The sequence below is a fragment of the Musca autumnalis genome, unplaced genomic scaffold (assembly GCF_047663935.1).
Source record: "Musca autumnalis isolate F117 unplaced genomic scaffold, ASM4766393v1 scaffold_2, whole genome shotgun sequence".
Classification (NCBI taxonomy): domain Eukaryota; kingdom Metazoa; phylum Arthropoda; class Insecta; order Diptera; family Muscidae; genus Musca; species Musca autumnalis.
The window spans coordinates 63,691,683-63,713,858 of NW_027411755.1; the positions used below are offsets into that span (position 1 = coordinate 63,691,683).

The 22,176-nt window shown below is 30.9% G+C and overlaps 1 protein-coding gene across 7 annotated transcripts in view; it reads right to left on the reverse strand.

Moving 5' to 3' along the window:
• LOC141394003 (uncharacterized) overlaps window positions 1-22,176 on the reverse strand; it is a 698,389-nt gene that overhangs the window by 638,144 nt on the left and 38,069 nt on the right. For 4 of the 7 annotated variants that reach the window (XR_012410231.1, XM_073967715.1, XM_073967717.1 and 1 more), the window contains exon 2: window positions 2,166-2,363. The exons of the other annotated variants lie outside the window; for them this stretch is intronic. Coding sequence is in view for 3 of the 4 variants with exons in the window: in XM_073967715.1 (XP_073823816.1) it covers window positions 2,166-2,363 (198 nt within the window). In the remaining variant the exon portion in view is untranslated. The remainder of the gene's footprint in view (window positions 1-2,165; window positions 2,364-22,176) is intronic. 7 annotated transcript variants of the gene reach the window in all.

Here is a 22,176-nt window from a genome sequence, read left to right on the forward strand (position 1 = left end):
AACATCTTCTCATAGAGGATCAAAACATCTTCTCATGTAAACTAAAAGGTCTGCTTATAGAAGAACAAAATATCTTCTTATAGAAGACCAAAAAGTCTTCTCATAGAAGACCAAAAATTCTTTTCATATAGAACCAAAAATCTTCTCACTGAAGACCGAAGGGTCCTCTTAAAGAAGACTAAAAGGTCTTCTTATGGAAGAACTAAGGGCCTTCTAATGTAAGAACAAAAGGTCTCCAAATAGAAGGCCGAAAGGTCAGCTCATAGAATACCAAAAAAGTTCTAATAGTAGAGCAATAGGTCGTCTCATAGAAAATGTTGCAGGTCAAATAGTTTCTGTGAGAAAATGTTGCAGGTAAACTATTTTCTAATGTTGAGGGTCGAATACTTTCTATTGGAAAATGTTTGCGGGTCAAATGTCTTCTCATACATGCCCAAAAGGGTAAAAAGACAAATAAAGCCATCTCACAGAGGACCAACAAATCTTCTCAGAGAAAACCAAAAAGTCCACTCAAAGAAGACTAGAGGTATTTTAATAGAAAACCAAAAGGTCGTCACATAGAAGACCAAAAAGTCTTCACACAGAAGAGCAATAAATCTTCTCACAGAACACTAAAAGGTCTTCTTACAGAAGACCACAATTCTTCTCATAGAGGATCGAAAGGTCTTCTTACAGAAGACCAAAACGTCTTCTTACAGAAGACCAAAACGTCTTCTAATAGAAGACCAAAAGTTCTTTTAATATAATACCAAAAGTCTTCGCATAGAAGACCAAAAGTTATTTCCATAGAGGTCCAAAAGACTTCTCACAGAATACCAAGGGGTCTTCTCAAAGAATAGTAGAAATGTTGCAGGTCAAATAGTTTCTATTAGAAAATGTTTCGGGTCACATATTTTCTATTAGAAAATGTTGCGGGTAAAATATTGTCTATTAGAAAATGTTGCGGGTCACATATTTTCTATTAGAAAGTGATGGGTGTTAAATATTTGCTTTCAGTAAATGTTTCAGAAAAGATATATTCTACTAGAAAATATTGCAGGTGAAGTATTTTCTATAAGAGAATATTGCGAGTCAAATATTTTCGATGAGGAAATGTTGCGGGTCAAATATATTCTATGAGAAAATGTTGTGGTTCAAAGATTTTCTATTAAATATTTTCTTTTGAGAAAATGTTGCGGAAACATTATATTCCATGTTGCGGGTCACATATTTTCTATTAGATAGTGATGGGGGTTAAATATTTGCTATCCGAAAATGTTTCAGAAAGGATATATTCTATTAGAAAATATTGCAGGTGAAGTATTTTCTATAAGAAAATATTGCGAGTCAAATATTTTCGATGAGTAAATGTTGCGGGTCAAATATATTCTATGAGAAAATGTTGTGGGTCAAATATTTTCTATTAAATATTTTCGTTTAGAAAATGTTGCCGAAATATTATATTCCATTAGAATATATAGCGGGTAAAATATTTTCCATAAAAAATGTTGCGAAGGAAGTATTTTATGTTGCCGGGTAAAATACTTTCAATGAGACTATGTGGTCTTCACATAGAAGATCATTAGGTTCTCTCAATGAAAATCAAGTGGTCTTCTCATAGAAGACCAATAGGTCTTTTCAAAGAAGACAAATTCTCATAGAATATAAAAATATATACAAAAAATAAAAATATTTTTTATATATGATTCTAATGGGTTTCTGACAAGACTTCTTTATTCCTTGCAGACCAGTCATTCTTTTCTCATTATTGAATGTGCAGTTGATGTCAAACAAGTGAATTGCATTCCAAAAACATTATCAAATAAAAATCGTTACAAAAAATCAAATCTCAAAAAATCTTCTTAATAAAATTCATTCACTTAACCTTGAATAAATTAAAAACAAAATTTAATATAAAAACCAAAACCAAAGAAATGAAAATGAAGCCATTACCATAACCATAACTACAAAAATTTTAAATTTCCAATTCAATAATCCAAAAAAAATCAAGGAAGCAAAAGGTGGAATAGCGTACATACTAATCTACAATATGATAATCAAAACAAACCAAAAAAAGAAGAACCATTCCAATTTAAATAAAAAATTTCGTCCAATTTTCCACAAGACCAACAAAATAGGATAATCGAATACTAGAGTAGGATAATAGTAGTTGTTGTTGTGCCTACCATATCTGGCCGTGAAAACACCTGCTGCGCACACAACGAATCTTTAAGGGAGGCTGTTCTATCGGGAAAAATTATGGATTTGCCCGTCGATGTGATATCAGTTTTCTGGGCACACAACGTTGTTGTCGAATTAACTTTGGAGGCGTGAGACAAACGTTTCATATGTGTCCATACCTGATGCCAGGGTACATCTTTTTGCTGTTTAGAGTATTATTGGAGAAACGTTCAGAATTACATATAACGGTCGGTGGTAGGATGGTTGGTTGTCATTGATGTTGTGTTTTTAGGGGGTAAAAAGAGAGAGAAAAATAAAAATAATAAAAATAAATTTTTATTAAAATGGAAAACAATTTAATAATAATAGCCAATTTTATTTTGGTTTAGGTAGATAGTTTTTTTATTTAACAATTTTTGGAAACTTAAAAATTAATAAGCCTTAACAATTTAGAGATAAAGGTGGGTATGTGTTTTTTGTAGACCACTCACTCACTTATTGTTCTTATCGCTAATAACAATTTCTGTTGAATGGAATTCCTTCCTCCATTCCATGGTATTTTAATGATGTCATTAACCTAAATACTGTTTATTTTTATGTTTAAATGAATTTGTCAAACAATATGTTGTTTGCCGGACTTGTGCTTTCATTAAATTGTTATCGTTGTTGTTGTCGTCGAAATCCTCTAATTTATTACACTTGACAGTTCATTGGTATTAAGTAATTGAATTATTTTTGGAAAATTACGTTTATTAATTGAAATACAGTGGAAAGAGTTTGAAAACAATTTTAAATTCTAAAGGCCCAAAGGTAACGATAAATGTGAATTTTTTAAAGAATTTTAGGAGCAATGAAATGCAACAATAAACACGTTTTTTAATAATTTTTGCAGCAATAAAAGACAACAATAAACGTGGATTTTTTTAAAGAATTTTTGCAGCCAATAAAAGACAACAATAAACGTGGATTTTTTAAAGAATTTTTACAGCAATAAAAGGCAACAATAAACGTGGATTTTTTAAAAGAATTTCAGCAGAAATTAAAGGCATCAATAAACATGGATTTTTTAAAGAATTTCAGCAGAAATTGAAGGCAACAATAAACATGGATTTTTTAAAGAATTTCAGCAGAAATTAAAGGCAACAATAAATATGGATTTTTTTAAAGAATTTCAGCAGAAATTAAAGGCAACAATAAACATGGATTTGTTAAAGAATTTCAGCAGAATTTAAAGGCAACAATAAACATGGATTTTTTAAAGAATTTTTGCAGCCAATAAAAGACAACAATAAACGTGGAATTTTTAAAGAATTTTTACAGCAATAAAAGGCAACAATAAACATGGATTTTTTAAAGAATTTCAGCAGAAATTAAAGGCAACAATAAACATGGATTTTTTAAAGAATTTCAGCAGAAATTAAAGGCAACAATAAACATGGATTTTTTAAAGAATTTCAGCAGAAATTAAAGGCAACAATAATCATGGATCTTTTAAAGAATTTCAGCAGAAATTAAAGGCAACAATGAACATGGATTTGTTAAAGAATTTCAGCAGAAATTAAAGGCAACAATAAACATGGATTTTTTAAAGAATTTCAGCAGAAATTAAAGGCAACAATAATCATGGATCTTTTAAAGAATTTCAGCAGAAATTAAAGGCAACAATAATCATGGATTTTTTAAAGAATTTCAGCAGAAATTAAAGGTAACAATAAACATGGATTTTTTAAAGAATTTCAGCAGAAATTGAAGGCAACAATAAACATGGATTTTTTAAAGAATTTCAGCAGAAATTAAAGGCAACAATAAATATGGATTTTTGTAAAGAATTTCAGCAGAAATTAAAGGCATCAATAAACATGGATTTTTTAAAGAATTTCAGCAGAAATTGAAGGCAACAATAAACATGGATTTGTTAAAGAATTTCAGCAGAAATTAAAGGCAACAATAAACATGGATTTTTTAAAGAATTTTTGCAGCCAATAAAAGACAACAATAAACGTGGAATTTTTAAAGAATTTTTACAGCAATAAAAGGCAACAATAAACATGGATTTTTTAAAGAATTTCAGCAGAAATTAAAGGCAACAATAAACATGGATTTTTTAAAGAATTTCAGCAGAAATTAAAGGCAACAATAAACATGGATTTTTTAAGGAAATTCAGCAGAAATTAAAGGCAACAATAAACATGGATTTTTTAAGGAAATTCAGCAGAAATTAAAGGCAACAATAAACATGGAATTTTAAAAGAATTTCAGCAAAAATTAAAGGCAACAATAAAGTTGGATTTTTTAAGGAATTTCAGCAGAAATTAAAGGCAACAATAAACATGGATTTTTTAAGGAATTTCAGCAGAAATTAAAGGTAACAATAAACATGGATTTTTAAGGAAATTCAGCAGAAATTAAAGGCAACAATAAACATGGATTTTTAAAGAATTTCAGCAGAAATTAATGGCAACAATAAACATGGAATTTTTAAAGAATTTCAGCAGAAATTAAAGGCAACAATAAACATGGATTTTTTAAAGAATTTCAGCAGAAATTAAAGGCAACAATAATCATGGATCTTTTAAAGAATTTCAGCAGAAATTAAAGGCAACAATGAACATGGATTTTTTAAAGAATTTCAGCAGAAATTAAAGGTAACAATAAACATGGATTTTTAAGGAAATTCAGCGGAAATTAAAGGCAACAATAAACATGGATTTTTTAAAGAATTTCAGCAGAAATTAATGGCAACAATAAACATGGATTTTTTAAAGAATTTCAGCAGAAATTAAAGGCAACAATAAACATGGAATTTTTAAAGAATTTCAGCAGAAATTAAAGGCAACAATAAAGTTGGATTTTTTGCAACAATAAACGCATATTTTTTTAAAGAACTTCAGCAGAAATTAAAAACAACAATAAATAAGGATTTTTTTTTAAAAAATTTTGCAAGAATATACCTGTTTTTTTTTTTAAGAATTTTATGGAGGGCCCAATAGGTACTCTCGTAGAAGACCATTAGGTCTTCTTGTAGAAGAATATTTTTTATGAAGAAATAAAAAAATATTTTCAGTAAATAAATGTTGCGGAAAATATTTTTCAGAGATAATGTTGCTGAAAAATGAATGCAAAAATTTTTGAAGAAAAATGTATTCTATGAGAAAATGTTGGGGAAAATATTCTCGATTCAATATGTTGCGAAAGAACTATTTCCTGCGAGAAAATGTTGCTGAAAAAATAGGTTTAAATAAAATATGTTGCCAAAAAAATATTTCCTATCAGAAAGTTTTACGGAAAAATATTTTCTAGGAAAATATGTGCCGTCCAATATTTTTCTAAGGAAACATGTTGTGGGTCAAGTATTTTCTATGAGAAAATGTTGTTGGTCATATATGTTGCAGAAAAAATAGAATGTTGTAGAAATTATTTTTTAAAAACAATGTTGTAAAAAATAATTGCGGAAGATATGTTCTTGAAAAAATATTTTCTAAGGGAATATGTTGTGAAAATAATATTTTCTATTACAAAATGCTGCGGGTGAAATTTTTAATGTGAAGATAATGTGTGTCAATGCGGCGTCAATTGTTATCTATTAGAAACTGTTTCGGGTCAAATGTTTTCTATGACAAACTGTTGCGCAACGTATATTTTTAATGAGCAAATTTGCAGAAAAGTGTTTTCAATGAGAAATGTTGTGGAAAAATATTTTCTATGGGACTATGGTGAGGAGAAAATATTTTCTATTAGAAAATGTTGCGGTTACATATTGTTATGAGAAAATGTTGCGGATCAATTTCACTGTGCAAAATTTTTAAGGTGATCTTGTGCAAACAATTCGAACTGAAGATTTTTTGAAAGTACAGACCATACGCCAAGAAACCCTAGTTGGGTTTTGTTGTGTCAGATCCAGCTCGGATTTTATGGCCCCATGTAAACATGGTAAAATATTGAGTTTTTACAGAAATTCGGGGCTATATCTCTGAAACCAATGCGAATCTTCTTCTGACTTCTGAAGCAAATTTGTAGATAAGGACAAAAAAAACAATATTTGGAGAAATAATGAACTCGAAAAACTACATTTATTGCCTCAAATTTCAAAATATATGCAAAAATACCACAATTTTTATACATTTCGCACCGCATCTCCAAAACCGTTAATTTTTTCTGAATATTTTCTTTTGGAAAAATATTCCATGGAATGTAATACACAACTCTTCAGAACATGTCATTGTTGTAAAATGCCTCTGTCCCGTTGTTTTCAGTACATTTCTCAACGACGATTTAATAAAAATGTCAATAATGTAGTGAAATCCGAAATGCGAGAATAAACTGTTGGTGTGAACTGTGTTTAAAATACTTGTTGTAAAAGATATGATGCAAAATACCGCTGAAACAACACGAAGTAAGCATTTTAGAGTTTCAGAATGTTCTGAAGAATTGTTGAGAACTTTATTTGGAAGATTTTTGCAAGAGGTTACTTGGTTCAACTACCAATAGTTTAGCCGATACTGACCAGAATTTCAGCAATTATGTAAAATTTTCTATATTTTATAGATTTGGATGCCCTAGATGGAGTTTTTCTTATGTGGTTTTTTCAAAAGATAAGTTCTACTAGTTTATGGCTACAATATTGCTAAAGACAGCAAGGCCAAATTCCTATTCGTTCCTGAGATATAGGCCTGATAAATGCAAAAAAGTGTAGATTTAGCCCGGTTTAGATGAGGCCATAAAATCCGAACTGGATCTGACAGGACAAAACCCAACTAGGATTTTTGTAGTCTAAATATGTACTTTCAAAAAATTAATATTAGAAGTTGTTTGCATTTTCAGTGTTGCATAGTGTTTTTATAAAAAATGTTGCAGGTCAAAAATTTTTTATGAGAAACTGTTTCAGGTTAAATTTTTTCTACCCAAAAATGTTGTGGCAAAATATTTTCTATGCAAAAACGGAAATATGTCCAGGAAAAAAAATTCTTTGAGGAAATTTTACGGGTCAAATATTTTCTATAGGAATATATTGAGGAACAAATATCTTCTATGGTAAAATGCTTCGAGTAAAATATTTTATTTTGCAAAATCTTGCGATTCAATGATTTTCAGGAAATCAGGAAATGTTGCTGTTCAAAGATTTTCTATTAGAAAATGTTTCTGTTCAAATATTTTCTATTAGAAAATGTTGTAGGTCAAATATTTTCTATTAGAATATATTGCGGGTCAAATATTTTCTATAACAAAAGATTTTATATAAGAAAATTTTATGTGTCTAATATTTTCTATGAGAAAATGTCACAAAAAAATATTTTCAGTGGAAACATGTTGCGGGTTAATTATTAAGTGGGTCTGCGTACTCGATAATTTGTAATAATTATTACAAATGCTTCAAATTTTGACAGTTGTATAAAGGAAAATTTGCTGAAAAATATGTTTCAGAAACATTTAGTAAGTAAAAAGACATACCTATTTTTTATTAGATGATGTTGTGGCGCAAAAAAAATTCTCTTTGAGAAAATGTTGCAAAAAATATTTTCAATTCGAATATTTTGTGGAAAAATTAAAAATATTTCGGAAAAATAATTTCTCAGAGAAAATGAGAGTTAATACTGCGGACAAACTATTTTATGTGCGTAACTGTTGTGGAAAAGACATTTGCCATGTTATATGTTGCAAAAATAATTTCTATTGGAAAATGTGGCGGGAAACTATTTTCTGTTGTATTTTTTTCCATTAGAAAATTTTTCTGAAATATAGTTTATATAAGAAACTGTTCCGGCATATATATTTGCTCTGAGTACATATATGTTGCAAAAAAATAAACATTGTGAGGATAAAACATTGTTGCGGAAAAATATTTGATATGACAAAAGATTTTGAAAATAAATTTTATATGAATGAATGCTGCTGGTGAAACATTTTCTCTTAGAAAATGTTAAGATAATATTTTCAATCCTGAAAAAATATTTTGTGAAAGAAAATGTTGCGGAAAAATATTTTCTATGGGAATATGTTGTGTAGAAAAATAATTTATATTTGAAAAATTTGCCTAATATTTTTCTATGTGAAAATGTTGCAGAATAATATTTTCGATGATAAAATGTTGTAGAAAATATTTTTGGGCTACAATGTTGCGTAAACAATATTTTTTATGAGAAAATGTTGCGAAAAATATTTTTTTAGAGAAAATGGTGTGGAAAAAATAGTTTCTGAGTAAATGTTGCTGAAAACATATTTTCTATGAGAAAGTGTCGCAAACAGACACAACAGCAAATTTGATTTTTTAAAATCTTAAGGAGGACATGAATTGCTACTCTCACGGATGGCCAACAGATCTTTTTATAGAAGAGCACCAAGAATTCGGAAATAGATCACATTAAAAACAAGTAAGAACGGCGTTAAGTTCGGTCGGGCCGAATTTGTTATACCCTCCACCACGATTTGTATTTAAGTAAAATGGAACAATTTCCCTTCGTGTATGAAGAAGACAAAATTCCAAATTTCAGAAATTTCGGTAAAAAATGTGGCTAATTTTCACAATAACCACATTCGGGAAGTACCGCCCTATGGAGGCTATACTAAGACATGAACCTGTACCGACAAATTTCTGGAGGAAAGTTTAATACCACCAATGAAGTCTAAGCACCAAATTTTAGCCATATCGGTGGATTATTGTGGCCACAACCTTTAAAATACCGAAAATCGGGAGGTACCGTTCTATGGGGGCTATATGAAGGCGTGGACGTATACCCGCAAATTTCTTGGGGAAAGTTCTATACCCGCAACCAAGACTAAGTACCAAATTTCCGCCATTTCGGTGGATCATTGTGGCCACTACCTTCAAAATACCGAAAATCGGGAGGTACCGTTCTATGGGGGCTATGTGAAGGCGTGGATCTATACCAACAAATTTCAGGTGGAAAGTTTTATACATCCAACGATGACTAAATACCAAATTTTAGCCATTTTGGTGGAGCTAAAATATCAAAAATACCGAAAATCGGGAGGTATCCTTCTATGAGGGCTATATCAAAACGTGGACCGATATATCCCATTTTCAATACCAACCATCCTGGAAGTAATAAAAACTTCAGTACCAAATTTTGACACTCTATCTTAAAAATTGCGAGCTGTATCCTGATTTCAACAGACGGGTAGACGGACGGACGGACAGACGAACATGGTTAGTTCGACTTATGCTGATCAATAATATATATACTTTATAGGGTCTCCGACAAATATTTCGATGTGTTACAAACGGAATGACAAATTTAATTATACCCTCCATATGTTGGAGGGTATAAAAATGATTAATTCGTTAAACCCGTAACACTGTGTTGTGCCATGTGAAAAATTAATAGTGATAAGAAAATTTTAACATTTAAAATGAGGCAAAAATGTGTATTTTTATTTTCGCACGTGAAATATTCAATAAAAAATTAAAATGTTTCTTATCAGACAACTGATAAGAATTTTATAAAATTTATGAATCAAGTTCGTTTGAAATTTTATGACAGATGTTTGGTGGGGCTGGTAACTAAAGTGATTAGTAGTGAAACAGTTTCAGTTGTAAAACTTAGCTGATGATGTCAGATATATGACAACTTTTTTCGTTGAAAGTGTTACGTTTTATGATTAGAGATACTTAAACACGATATAAATTGACTTTACCCATATTTAGGATAGGTAATTTCCTTTACGGCAACTTCAGTTTGACGGTGAGAGTAAGGATGTTGATAGGCAAAGGATTGCCATACGCTTTATCTCTCTTGGCATCAAGATAATAATTACGGCAAAGAATATTTTCTAATGTAAATCCGGACTTTAATCAGACAGAGACATTTGAAAGCTTATTCTAATTTTCGGAAAAATTATTTCTGGGAGAAAATGTGATTTAATATTGCTGACAAACTATTTTATATGCGTAAATTTTGTGAAAAATACATTTTCTATGAGATATGTTGCAAAAAACAATTTCTATTGCAAAATGTGGCGGAAAACTGTTTTCGATTGTATTTTTTTTTCTATTAGAAATGTTTCTGAAATAAAAATTATATGGTAAACTGTTCCGGGATATATATTTGCTCTGAGTATATGTTGAGAAAAAATAAACATTGTCAGAAAAACTGTATGTGGCAAAATGTTGCCGAAAAATATTTGCTATGACAAAATGTTTTGGAAATAAATTTTATATGAATGAATGTTGCAGGTGAAACTGTTTCTCTTAAAAAATTTTAAGATAATATTTTCAATGCTGAAAAAATATTTTGTGAAAGAAAATGCTGCGGAAAATATTTTCTATGGGAATATGTTGTGTAGAAAAATAATTTATATGTAAAAATTTTGCCTAATATTTTTTCTATGTGAAAATGTTGCAGAAAAATGTTCGATGATAAAATGATGTGGAAAATATTTTTGGCTACAATGTTGCGGAAACATAATTTTTATGAGAAAATGTTGCAAAAACATTTTTCTAGAGGAAATGGTGCGGAAAATGTTGCTGAAAAAATATATTCCATGAGAAAGTGTCTCAAACAGATACAACAGCAAATTTGATTTTTTAAAAATCTTAAGGAGGACATGAATTGCTACGCTCACGGATGGCCAACAGATCTTTTTATAGAAGAGCACCAAGAATTCGGAAAAAAGACCACATTGAAAAAAATGCTTAATTTGTTAAACCCGTAACACTGTGTTGTGCCATGTGAAAAATTAATAGTGATAAGAAAATTTTAACATTTAAAATGAGGCAAAAATGTGTATTTTTATTTTCGCACGTGAAATACTCAATGAAAAATTTAAATGTTTCTTATCAGACAACTGATAAGAATTTTATAAAATTTATGAATCAAGTTCGCTTGAAATTTTATGACAGATGTTTGGTGGGGCTGGTAACTAAAGTGATTAGTAGTGAAACAGTTTCAGTTATAAAACTTAGCTGATGATGTCAGATATATGACAAGTTTTTTCGTTGAAAGTGTTACGTTTTATGATTAGAGATACTTAAACACGATATAAATTGACTTTACCCATATTTAGGATAGGTAATTTCCTTTACGGCAACTTCAGTTTGACGGTGAGAGTAAGGATGTTGATAGGCAAAGGATTGCCATACGCTTTATCTCTCTTGGCATCAAGATAATAATTACGGCAAAGAATATTTTCTAATGTAAATCCGGACTTTAATCAGACAGAGACATTTGAAAGCTTATTCTAATTTCGCCTTAAAAAAAAAACAAATTTATGTAATCAGAAATGAAGATGGAATTTCTTTGGCCTATTAATTTTTATTCAGATGAGAGGTCAAAGAAAATACTTAAGCTGTTAATATCCCGTTTAATAAATACTGACAAAGAAAATAATTAAGCTGATAATATCCCGTTTAATAAATACTGACAATAATTATATGTATTTTAAGACAAATGTAGATTTTGTTAAAAAATTATACCAGGGACTGTATATATACGAGTATAACGTACCTAACTCAGAAAATATTCCATTTGTGTATTCTCTCCCTAATCTCTCTGGGAAATTGTAATTAAATGTGCAATTTTAAATCTAGAAATTTAATTTATATACATTTTTTCATGTATTTACACCTGCCAACATATTTGTCAAAAAAATTAAATGTATACAATTCAGGCCATTGCTACACAGCTGCCCTTTTCCTGCACCTTTGCAAAAACTATAGTAAAACTGCAACAGGAAATTACAAAAGGCCCGGCCGGAATATACACACAGATGTGAATTGGAGGATGCTAAAGAAAAACTATGAAATGGCATCCGTTCGTTATTTGAGATTGGATTTTATGAACCATGCCACAAACTAGCACATAAACACACTTGCACCCTAAAACCAACCATACATAGTCTGCTGCTGCTGGTGCAACAACCACAGAAGCGTTAAAACGAGGTCATTTATGTGATATCAGTGCAGCAGCGTTTACATTGTGCATGTAGTTGTCGTGGATGCTGGCTGTTAAATGTAATGTTTTTTTTTACATGATAGATATTTCGATTCATTTTTTTCTTCCTCCACTATCTCACCCTTTCCACTGCGCTTAACATTGGCCATAAGTACACAACAGTAACAATAAACACATTGTTGAGCGTCGAGATAAGGACAATACAAAAGAAAATCCATAATGTGAGTTTTTTTATCAGCTGTTTTGTTTTTTTTTCACCCAAAAGATCCAATGTTGGGAATCATAAACAAGGAGGCAGAGGAGGAGATTTTATAAGAAAACATCCATTTTAATGATAATGACGGTGATGAGTTTTTGCTCATTTGAGATACAGATGTAAGTAAAACTGAGTTGCCAGGGAATCCTGGGAAATTTTATGTAAGACATAGTTTTTCATACATCAGAGAGAGGGTGATAGAGCTGATATTGTTGAGTCTTTTGTTCACAATGATATATACAAATATATTATATAATAGTTTTAAGAGTTGTCATTATTCTAGAAATACAGAATATTTGTGTATATAGCGGATAAAAATTGTTGGAGAGAAATAGTTTTAATAAAACATTTTTATAAAGAATATCGTCACCATAAATGCCAAAAGTCGTAACTAACAAAATAATAATTTTACAGGAGAAGCAAAAAAACGTTATAAAATGAACAAGCAAAAAGTCGTTAAGTTCGGCTGGGCCGAACTTTTTATACCCTACACCATAAAATAGTCTTAATTAAAATGGAATAATTAGGGTCCTTTCACAATTTTATGTGGAACAACTTTTCGACATTGGATAGACTCCTACTGCCTCCCAATATTGCTTAAATAACACTGTGAACACAAATGTTGGGGCAGAGATAAAACCCCGAAGGACAGATGCGCCGTGAGTCGAACTTCCGCGTTATGGCGTGATGAAGTTTTTGCAAGAGACCCAGTAAGCCATCATGAATTAGCATTATATCTTTGTTTGTTGTTTTTGTAGAGCACTTAAGCAACACTGAAAAAACATATAACGCTAATTCCTGATGGCCCACAGGGTCTCTAACAAAAATTTCATCACGCCATAACGCGGAAGTTCGACTCACGGCGCATCTGTCCTTCGGGGTTTATAATATACTCACCAAGGCCTTTGTTCCCCAAGAGGAATTTTCCGTGCCCCAGACTTTCACCTCAATTTTGCTGCACAGTGTTATCTAATCTAAAAAAATGGGTTCAGCTAGGTGAAAGGTACCACCTACGATCTTTGAATTTATTGGCGGAAAAGTTTTATAGCTGCAGGGAACTTCAAGAGTCAAATTGAGGGTAGTTTCATCAAAACAATGTAGACCCTCAAAAATGGACCCATGTTGACGAATTTTAGTGAAGAAATTTCGTGACCACTGAAAATTCCCGAAAATCGGGAGGTACAGTTATATGGGGGGATATACCAAAAACATGGACAAAATTGTAGCTAAAATTCTCAAAATACCGATCATTACAGCTAGTTCGGTTAAAAATTACAGCTAAAATTCTCAAATGCTATACCAAAACATGGACCTATATTGACGATGTTTCGTTGGAGATGTTTTATGACCACTGAGAACTTCAAATGTCAAATTACAGCTATTTCGCTAAAAAACTGTAGCTAAAATTCTCAAAATACCGAAAATCGGGAGGTATCGCTATATGGGGGCTATACCAAAACTTGGACCTATGTTGACGATGTTTCGTGGAGATGTTTCATGACCACTGAGAACCTCAAATGTCAAATTACAGCTAGTTCGGTTAAAAATTGTAACTACAATGCTCAAAATACCGAAAATCGGGAGGTACGGTTATAAGGAGGCCCATACCAAAACATGGACCTATGTTGACGATGTTTGGTAGAGATGTTTCATGACCACTGAGAACCTCAAATGTCAACTTGCAGATAGTTCGGTTACAAATTGTGGCTATAATTCTCAAAATACTGAAAATCGGAAGGTACCGATATATGGGGGCTATACCAAAACATGGACCTATGTTGACGATGTTTGGTGGAGATATTTCATGACCACTGAGAACCTCAAATGGCTAATTACGGCTAGCTCGGTTAAAAATTGTAGCTAAAATTCTCAAAACACCGAAAATCGGGAGGTACCGATATATGGGGGCTATACCAAAACATGGACCTATGTTGACGATGGAGATATTTCATGACCACTGAGAACCTCAAATGTCAAATTGCAGATAGTTCGGTTAAAAATTGTGGCTAAAATTCTCAAAATACCGAAAATCGGGAGGTACCGTTATATGGGGACTATACCAAAACATGGACCTATGCCCATATCCTTTGGGATATAAGTTTGTTGATCACTAGGAACCCTAAGTGCCAAATTATAGCTAGTTCGGTCTGCAAATGTGGCGAATAACGTCAAAATACCTCAAATCCGGAGGTACCGTTATATGGGGGCTATACCAAAGAGTGGACCGATATAGCCCATCTTGGAACTTGACCTGCCTATGGAAAAAGACCCTCGGGTGCAAAATTTCAGCACTCTATCTCAATTATTGCGGACGCTAGAGTGATTACAACAGACGGACAGACGGGCTAGATCGTCTTAGAATTTTATCCTGATCAAGAATATATATATACTTTATAGGGTCGCCAATGATTAGTTCGATGTGTTACAAACGGAATGACAAACTTAATATACCCTCCATACTATGGTGGAGGGTATAAAAACTGTTTTATGGAATATTAATCTTATGTAGGCGAGTGTATGGGATATTATCAATCATATACGAATGGGAGTAAGTAATGAAACCAAAACAGCGGAAACGCTTGGTTTTGGGATCCGTCATTACAACAAAATCTGCAATGTTATACCATTTTTTCTAAATGCCTTTTCTTGAATAGGATAGATTATCTTTCAACGTAGAAGCTTGAAATTTTGCAAGTGCATGTATTTAAGTCTTATGTATTAGATTCAATCAAAAAACTGATTTTGACTTTTTTGGAGATACGACTTCGGGCATTTATGGTGACGATATGTTGTTTTGTGGATACCAAGTTTTCTATGAGGAAATGTTGCGACTTCCATACACTCTATGAGACAATGCTTCTGATACAACATGCCCTAAGAGACTCTGTTGTGGATAGGACATACATACCTGAAAAATTTTGCGGATACAACAATGTTGCTGATACATAATGCACTATGTTGCGAATGACATATTTTTCATGAGAAAATGTTGCGAATAACATATTTTTTATGCGAAAATGTTGTAGGTGAATTTTTTTCTATGAGGAAATGTTGCGGGAGAAATATTTTCTATGAGGAAATGTTGCGGGTAAAATATTTTCTATGGTAAAATGTTGCGAGTGAAATATTTTCTGTGAGGAAATGTTGCGGGTGAAATATTTTCTATAAAAATATATTTTTAGGGAAATATTTCCTATGAGAAAATATTGTCGGGGAAATATTTTCTATGAGAAAATACGGCATAGGAAATATTTTCTATGAGAAAAAAAAATCTGAGGAAACAGGTTGCTGGGGAAATACCTTCTAAGACAAAATATTGCTGGGGAATATTTTCTGTGAGAAAATATTGCTGGCGAAATATTTTCTATGAGAAAATATTGCCGGGGAAAACCTTTCTATGAGCAAATATTGACGTTAAAAATATTTTCTGTGAGATAATATTGCTGGGGAAATATTTTTTATCAGAAAATATTGCCGATAAAACATTTTCTATGAGAAAATCTTGCCGTTGAAATATGTTCTATGAGAAAATATTGACATTAAAAATATTTTGTAAGACAAAATATTGACGATAAAAATATTTTCTAAGACAAAATATTGACGTTAAAAATATTTTCTGTTGTAAAATTTGCCGTGGAAGTAATTTCTGTGAGAAATCATTGCTGGGGAATAATTTACTATGAGAAAAACTTGCTGGGGAAATATTTTCTATGACAAAAATTTTCGGGGAATATTTTCTATGAGAAAATATTGCTGGCAAAGATTTTCTATAAGAAAATATTGCTGGAAAATATTTTCTATGAGAAAATATTGCGGGGGAAAAGTTTTCTATGAGAAAATATTGTTGGAAAATGTTTTCTATGAGAAAATATTGCTGGAAAATATTTTCTATGAGAAATTATTGCTGGGGAAATATTTTTCACGAGAAAATATAGCTGGGAAATATTTTCTATACTAGGGAAATATTTTATATAAACATATTTTCATGAGAAAATATTGCTGGGAAATATTTTCTATGCTGGGGAAATATTTTCTATGCTGGGGAAAAATCTATGAGAAAATATTGCTGGGGAAATATTTTCTATGAAAAAATATGGCTGGAAATATTTTCTATGCTTGTAAAATATTGTCAAAGACATAAAGTAATAAAGACCTGACAAAATGCATGCAACAAAAAAATGTTTTCGATACTTTGTATAGAAACATTACCCTTAACAGGTTGCAGTTAATTCAAAATCGCAACCAAGGAGGAACATTTCATGTAATGGTATCAGAAACGAAATTTATATATTCAAGGATCTATTCAAGAATAATTCCATGTCAATTGGATCGGTAAATTCGGTTAAATACGTAAAAATGTATAAAAGAAAAAAATGTTATATCACCATATCGTAACATAACATTATGTTAAATTCAAAAGCCATTCACTGAAGAATGATAGCAAAAGAAATGTCTTATCTTGTTGTATTTATGTCTTTGATATTGTTGGGAACATTTTTCTATGAACATATTGTTGGGAAATTTTTTCTATGAGAAAATATTGCTGGCAAAATATTATCTATGAGCAAATATTGTTGGGGAAATATTTTCGATGATAAAATATTGCTGGGTAAATATTTTCTATAAGAAAATATTGACGAAGAAATATTTTCTATGAGAAAATATGCCGAAGAAATGCTTTACATGAGAAAATATTACTGGCGAAATATTTTATTTATTTTTCCACCAATACATTTTTTAGAAGAAATGCTGCGAATTGAAATATTTCCTTAAAAAAAATATTCGCAATTTTTTTCCATTTCCTTTAATACTGTTCCCACAATCTCTACCAAGCGCATGATATGTGGCAAAAAATCGGAATTCCCTTCCAAATTAACATCCGTTTCTTTTGTGTTCTCTTTTTTCATCGAATTCAACCACTTGTTTTGCATAGAATTTTTGAAAGGGCATGGCATAAGGTCAATAATCTCTTCTCTTCCGTTCATTATATCAAACTGAATACAAAATATTACTTATTTAACCACAATTATCATTGGCAATAACCCTGAAATATCTGTTGATGATGGTGGCCACAATACCACACATGCTGTTCCCCCTTTTTAAAAAGGGGGCAAATAATGAATGCATTCACGCCGGGTTGATAATTTGGAGAGGAAAGGAAGGAAGTATGGACAAATTAAATGGCCTTTTCATTCATTCATTAATTAAGTAAACCACCGAAAAACGAGAGACCGACATGCAGACAAACGGACAGACGGACATAGAAAAACACGTGAAGTTATGCAAATCCGTTATAGACTTGTGCCGTATACTAGCTGTGATTGTATACAAAGAGAATATGTATGCATGTGTATGTGTGTAAATGCAAATTGAGTGTGGCAACATAAAAGGCCGTTTTTCCACAAAAAAAGGCAACCAAAAACCCCTCTCGTGTTTTTTGTTTTCAAAAGAACGGCACATGCACTCACTCTCATTATTTATAACGAACACTTGACTCACACCCATGGTAGACTTCAAATAAATAAACAACAACAAAAAGTAATCAAAACAACAACGAAAATGCATAAACCACAAACACACGCATAGATAGGCATAGACATATGGGGCTCACAGTCAGTCAGTGTCCCCTTACCATGTGCAATTCAAAGGTTTTTCTTTTATGTTTGGTGTTGCTTTTTTGGTGTTTGTGGGTGCGGGAAATAGGGTAGACGGCGACCGACCGTTTTATAAGGCACTATTGCCTGCACTCACTGGCTACAGTGGCTGGCGATGGCGTCGGAACGAACGGAAGTGCATAATATTACAACAATATTCATAGAAGCAGTAATAATATTTTGAGCAAATAAACACCAATATGACACAGAATGGGTGTTTAAGCAGAGATTTATCTATTTGCGGACAGGGTTACCATTTCCAAGGGTTGCCAGTAATAATGTTTTTGGAAGGGCAGTAAAAATGGAAAACATTTTCTAAGGGAAAAGTAGATCAATGATTGTGGATACTATTAGACTAATAATGGTGATTTTATCTAAAGACCAATCGGAAGAACCGGCCAGTAGTCGTGGATTTTTCATGAATATTGTTAATAGCCAACAAAGCAAATTTTTAAGGGTCACTAGAGACAATAAATGTGACAGAATATTTTAAAGGGCCAAATAGCGCAATAGTCGTAGATTTTTCTAATATAACCATGGATTTTTAAAGAATATTTGTAAGGTTCAATCAGGGCAATAATCGCAGATTTCTTAATGTGTATAAAAGAGGCAATCAGAGCAACATTCATGGATTTTTAAAATAAAAATGAAGGGTCCATCAGGGATTTGGATTTTAAAAGAATGTTTCAACAGGTAATCGGGGCAATAATCCTGGATTTTTCCAAGATGGGACAATTATTGTGCATATTTCAAAGAATCTTTGAAAAGGCTTAACTCGCCTAAAATAGTGGATTTTTATGAACATTTGTTAGCACAAATAATTGTAGATTTCTTAAAGAATATTCTAAATATTTTTTCAAGGGCTAATTGTGACCATTGCTATCAATATTTTATGGAATATTTTAAAGCCTAATATGGGTATTAAAAATTTAAATTATATAGAATATATAATATTTATATTATATACATATATTTAATGTATATTTAATGTGAGTCAACAATCGTGATGAGGGTCAATTACAGCGTAATTTTTCATAAACGTAATTTTTTAATTACATTTCTAGCGATATTCTTTGCAGTAATCGTTTTAAAGTTTGTTAATCGTGGATTCTTTTAATTCAGGCAGTCGTAGAATTGTTAAAGAATCTTTTTTAAGGACCATCCACCAAACTATAGTCGTGACATTTTTGAAGGTCCAATAAACCTGTTTTTTTCAAGTTCTTATGGATTTTTTAAAAACTATTTCTTGAAGAAAGTGGAATTTCAAAAAAATCTTTATGGACTTGAATTTTTTTTTACAAAAATATTTATTGAAGAACACTGATTTAAAAATGGTTTTTGAAAAACGTGAATTTAAAAAAAACATTTCTTAAAAAACTTGAATTTTTAAAAAAATATTTTTTTAAAAACGGAACTTTGTAAAAATTTCTTTAAGTACGTGTATTTAAAAAAAAATCTTGAAGAATGTTGAGTTTGTATTTTTTAAAAGACGTGAATTTTTTTTAGAAGACATTTCTTGAAGAACTTGGATTTTATTAAAAATTTTTTAAAAGACGGACGGTAGGACATGTTTTTAAAAAAAATACATTTTTTGAAGGACGTGGACAAAAATATTTTTGATGGTCGTAGATTTAAGCTAAAATTTTTTAAAGGACGTAGATTTGTAAGAAATAATATTTTTTGACCGAAATAATTGAAATTAAAAAAATTATCAAAAAAATATGATATGGGACCTACAGTTTATTGCCGAGTCCGAACGGCGTGTCTAAGACACCACTTTTGTAGAGAAGTTTTACATGGCTGAAATACTCAGGAAATGTCGCCAACATTACTGAGGGGTATTTTGCCACCGTTGAAAAGTGTTTTGATGTTTCCTGGCCGGGGAATCGAACCCACGCCTTATGTGTGCAAAGCGGGTGTGCGTACCATTGCACCACGATGGCACCGTAAATGACTGAATGAATATTTTAACAAATACGAGGATTTTTTAAAAAATATTTTTTGAAGGACTTTGATTTAAAAAATATTTTTGAAGGTCGTGGATTAAAAATAATGATAATATTTGAAAGACATGGATTATTTAAAAAATATTTTGAAGGACGTGGATTAAAAAATAGTTTTTGAAAGGCGTGAATTAAAAAAGTAATATTTGACAGACGTGGATTTCTTAAAAAATATTTTGAAAGACATGAGTTAAAAAAATATTTTGAAGGACGTGGATTTAAAAATAAATATTTTGAAGGAAGTGGATTTAAAAAAGAAATTTTTTGTAGGACGTGGATTAAAAAATATATATTTTTCTGGAGAATGTGGATTTTTTGAAAGACGTAGATTTAAAAAAAGTGTTTTTTGAAAGACTTTGATTTAAAAAAAAATATTTTTTTAAAGTCGTGGATTAAAAAAATAATTTGGAGGATGTGGATTAAAAAAAAAACAAATTTTGAAAGACGTGGATTAAAAAATTAATATTTGAAAGACGTGAATTTAAAAAAAAAAATATTTTGAAAGACTTGGATTTAAAAAAATATTTTTTAACAAAATATTGCTTTCGAATACGTGTATTTAAAAAGTATTTTTCTGGAGGGGGTGAATTTGGACTTAAAAAAATATTTTTGGAAGACTTATTCATGTCATTTTTGAAAGACGTGAATTAAAAAAAAAATATTTTGAAAGACGTGAATTTAAAAAAAATATTTTTCTGGAGGACGTGGGTTTAAACAAATATTGTTTTGGAAGACGTGGATTTAAAAATAATATTTTTCTGGAGGAAGTGGATTTAAAAAAAAAATATTTTCTGGAGCTTAATAGAATAAAATTTTTGAAGGACTGGATTTTCTGGAGGACTGTATTTAAAAAAATCTGGAGGACGTGGATTTAACCAAAATATTTTTTGGAAGACGTGAAATTTTTAAAAATTATTTTTTAAGACGTGAAATTTAAAAAAAATATTTTTTGGTACACTTGAAAATTCTAAAAAAATATTTTTTTTTAAGACGTGGATTTAAAAAAAATATTTTTGAGAGAACGTGGATTAAAAAAAATATTTGTTTTTATCGAAGTGAATTTCAAACAAAATATTTTTTTTGGAGTACGTGGGTTAAAGAAAATATTTGAAGGACTTACATTTTGAAGTGAAAAACATGGATTTTTTAAAGGGTTTAAAAAATATATTTTTGAAAGGACAAAAAGTTTGGATTTAAGAAAAAAATATTTTTTGAAGGAGCATAAAACAATATTCTTTGAAATGTTTAAATGCGTGGATTTAATGTTTTTTTAATGTTTAAAAGCGTGGATTATTAAAAATACCAAAAAGCGATGTTTAAACATTTAAAAAATTTAATGCTATTAAATTTAAAAAAATATGTTTTGAAGTTTGGATTTGTTAAAAAAACGTTTAATGGCAAAAAGCTCGTTTTTTAAATATTTTTCGAAGGTAAAAAACACGTGTGTTTTTTCAAAATATATTTTTCGAAGTTCCAAAAAACGTGGATTTTATGAAACAAAAAGCAATGATTTTGGAAACAAATATTTATTGGAGGCCCAAAACGCATGGATTTTAAGAAACAAATATTTTTTGAAGGACCAAACAGCGTGGATTCTAATGTACAAAATTTTCTGAAGGCTAAAAAAGCGTTGATTTGAGAAACAATGTTAAGCGTGCATTTTAAGAAAAAAAGCGTGTGTTCTTAAGAAACAAATATTTTTGAAGGACCAAAAAACGTGGTTTCTAAGATACAAAATTTTTTGAAGGACCAAAAAGAGTGGGTTTTATGAAACCAGGGTTTCGGAGTCGAGCCATTTTTCCTTCGACTCCGACTCCGACTCCAGGCCAGTTTTTTGTCACGACTCCGACTCCGGAGTCGACTCCGAGGGTAATTTCCTATACCACTAAAAATTAATAAAATTTGCTAAATTTTTCAACTTTTCCTATACTAGGACCCTATATGCTTATGTGTTCTTTTCTCTAAGACAATTTGTAATGCAATGCGATGTAAAATTGATGTTCCGTATTGAATCTGCTGTATCTTATATCAAAAAGAAGAACAACAACAGAAAGAATTTAGAAAGTTTCAGTAGATTTTGCCGAAATATATGTACGAGTATACCCTCCGATTATCAATTTAAAACAAAAACAAGTAGAACTGACGAGTTTGATTAAATTTTTTTGTACGGACGCACAGAGGGTAAACATAGGCCT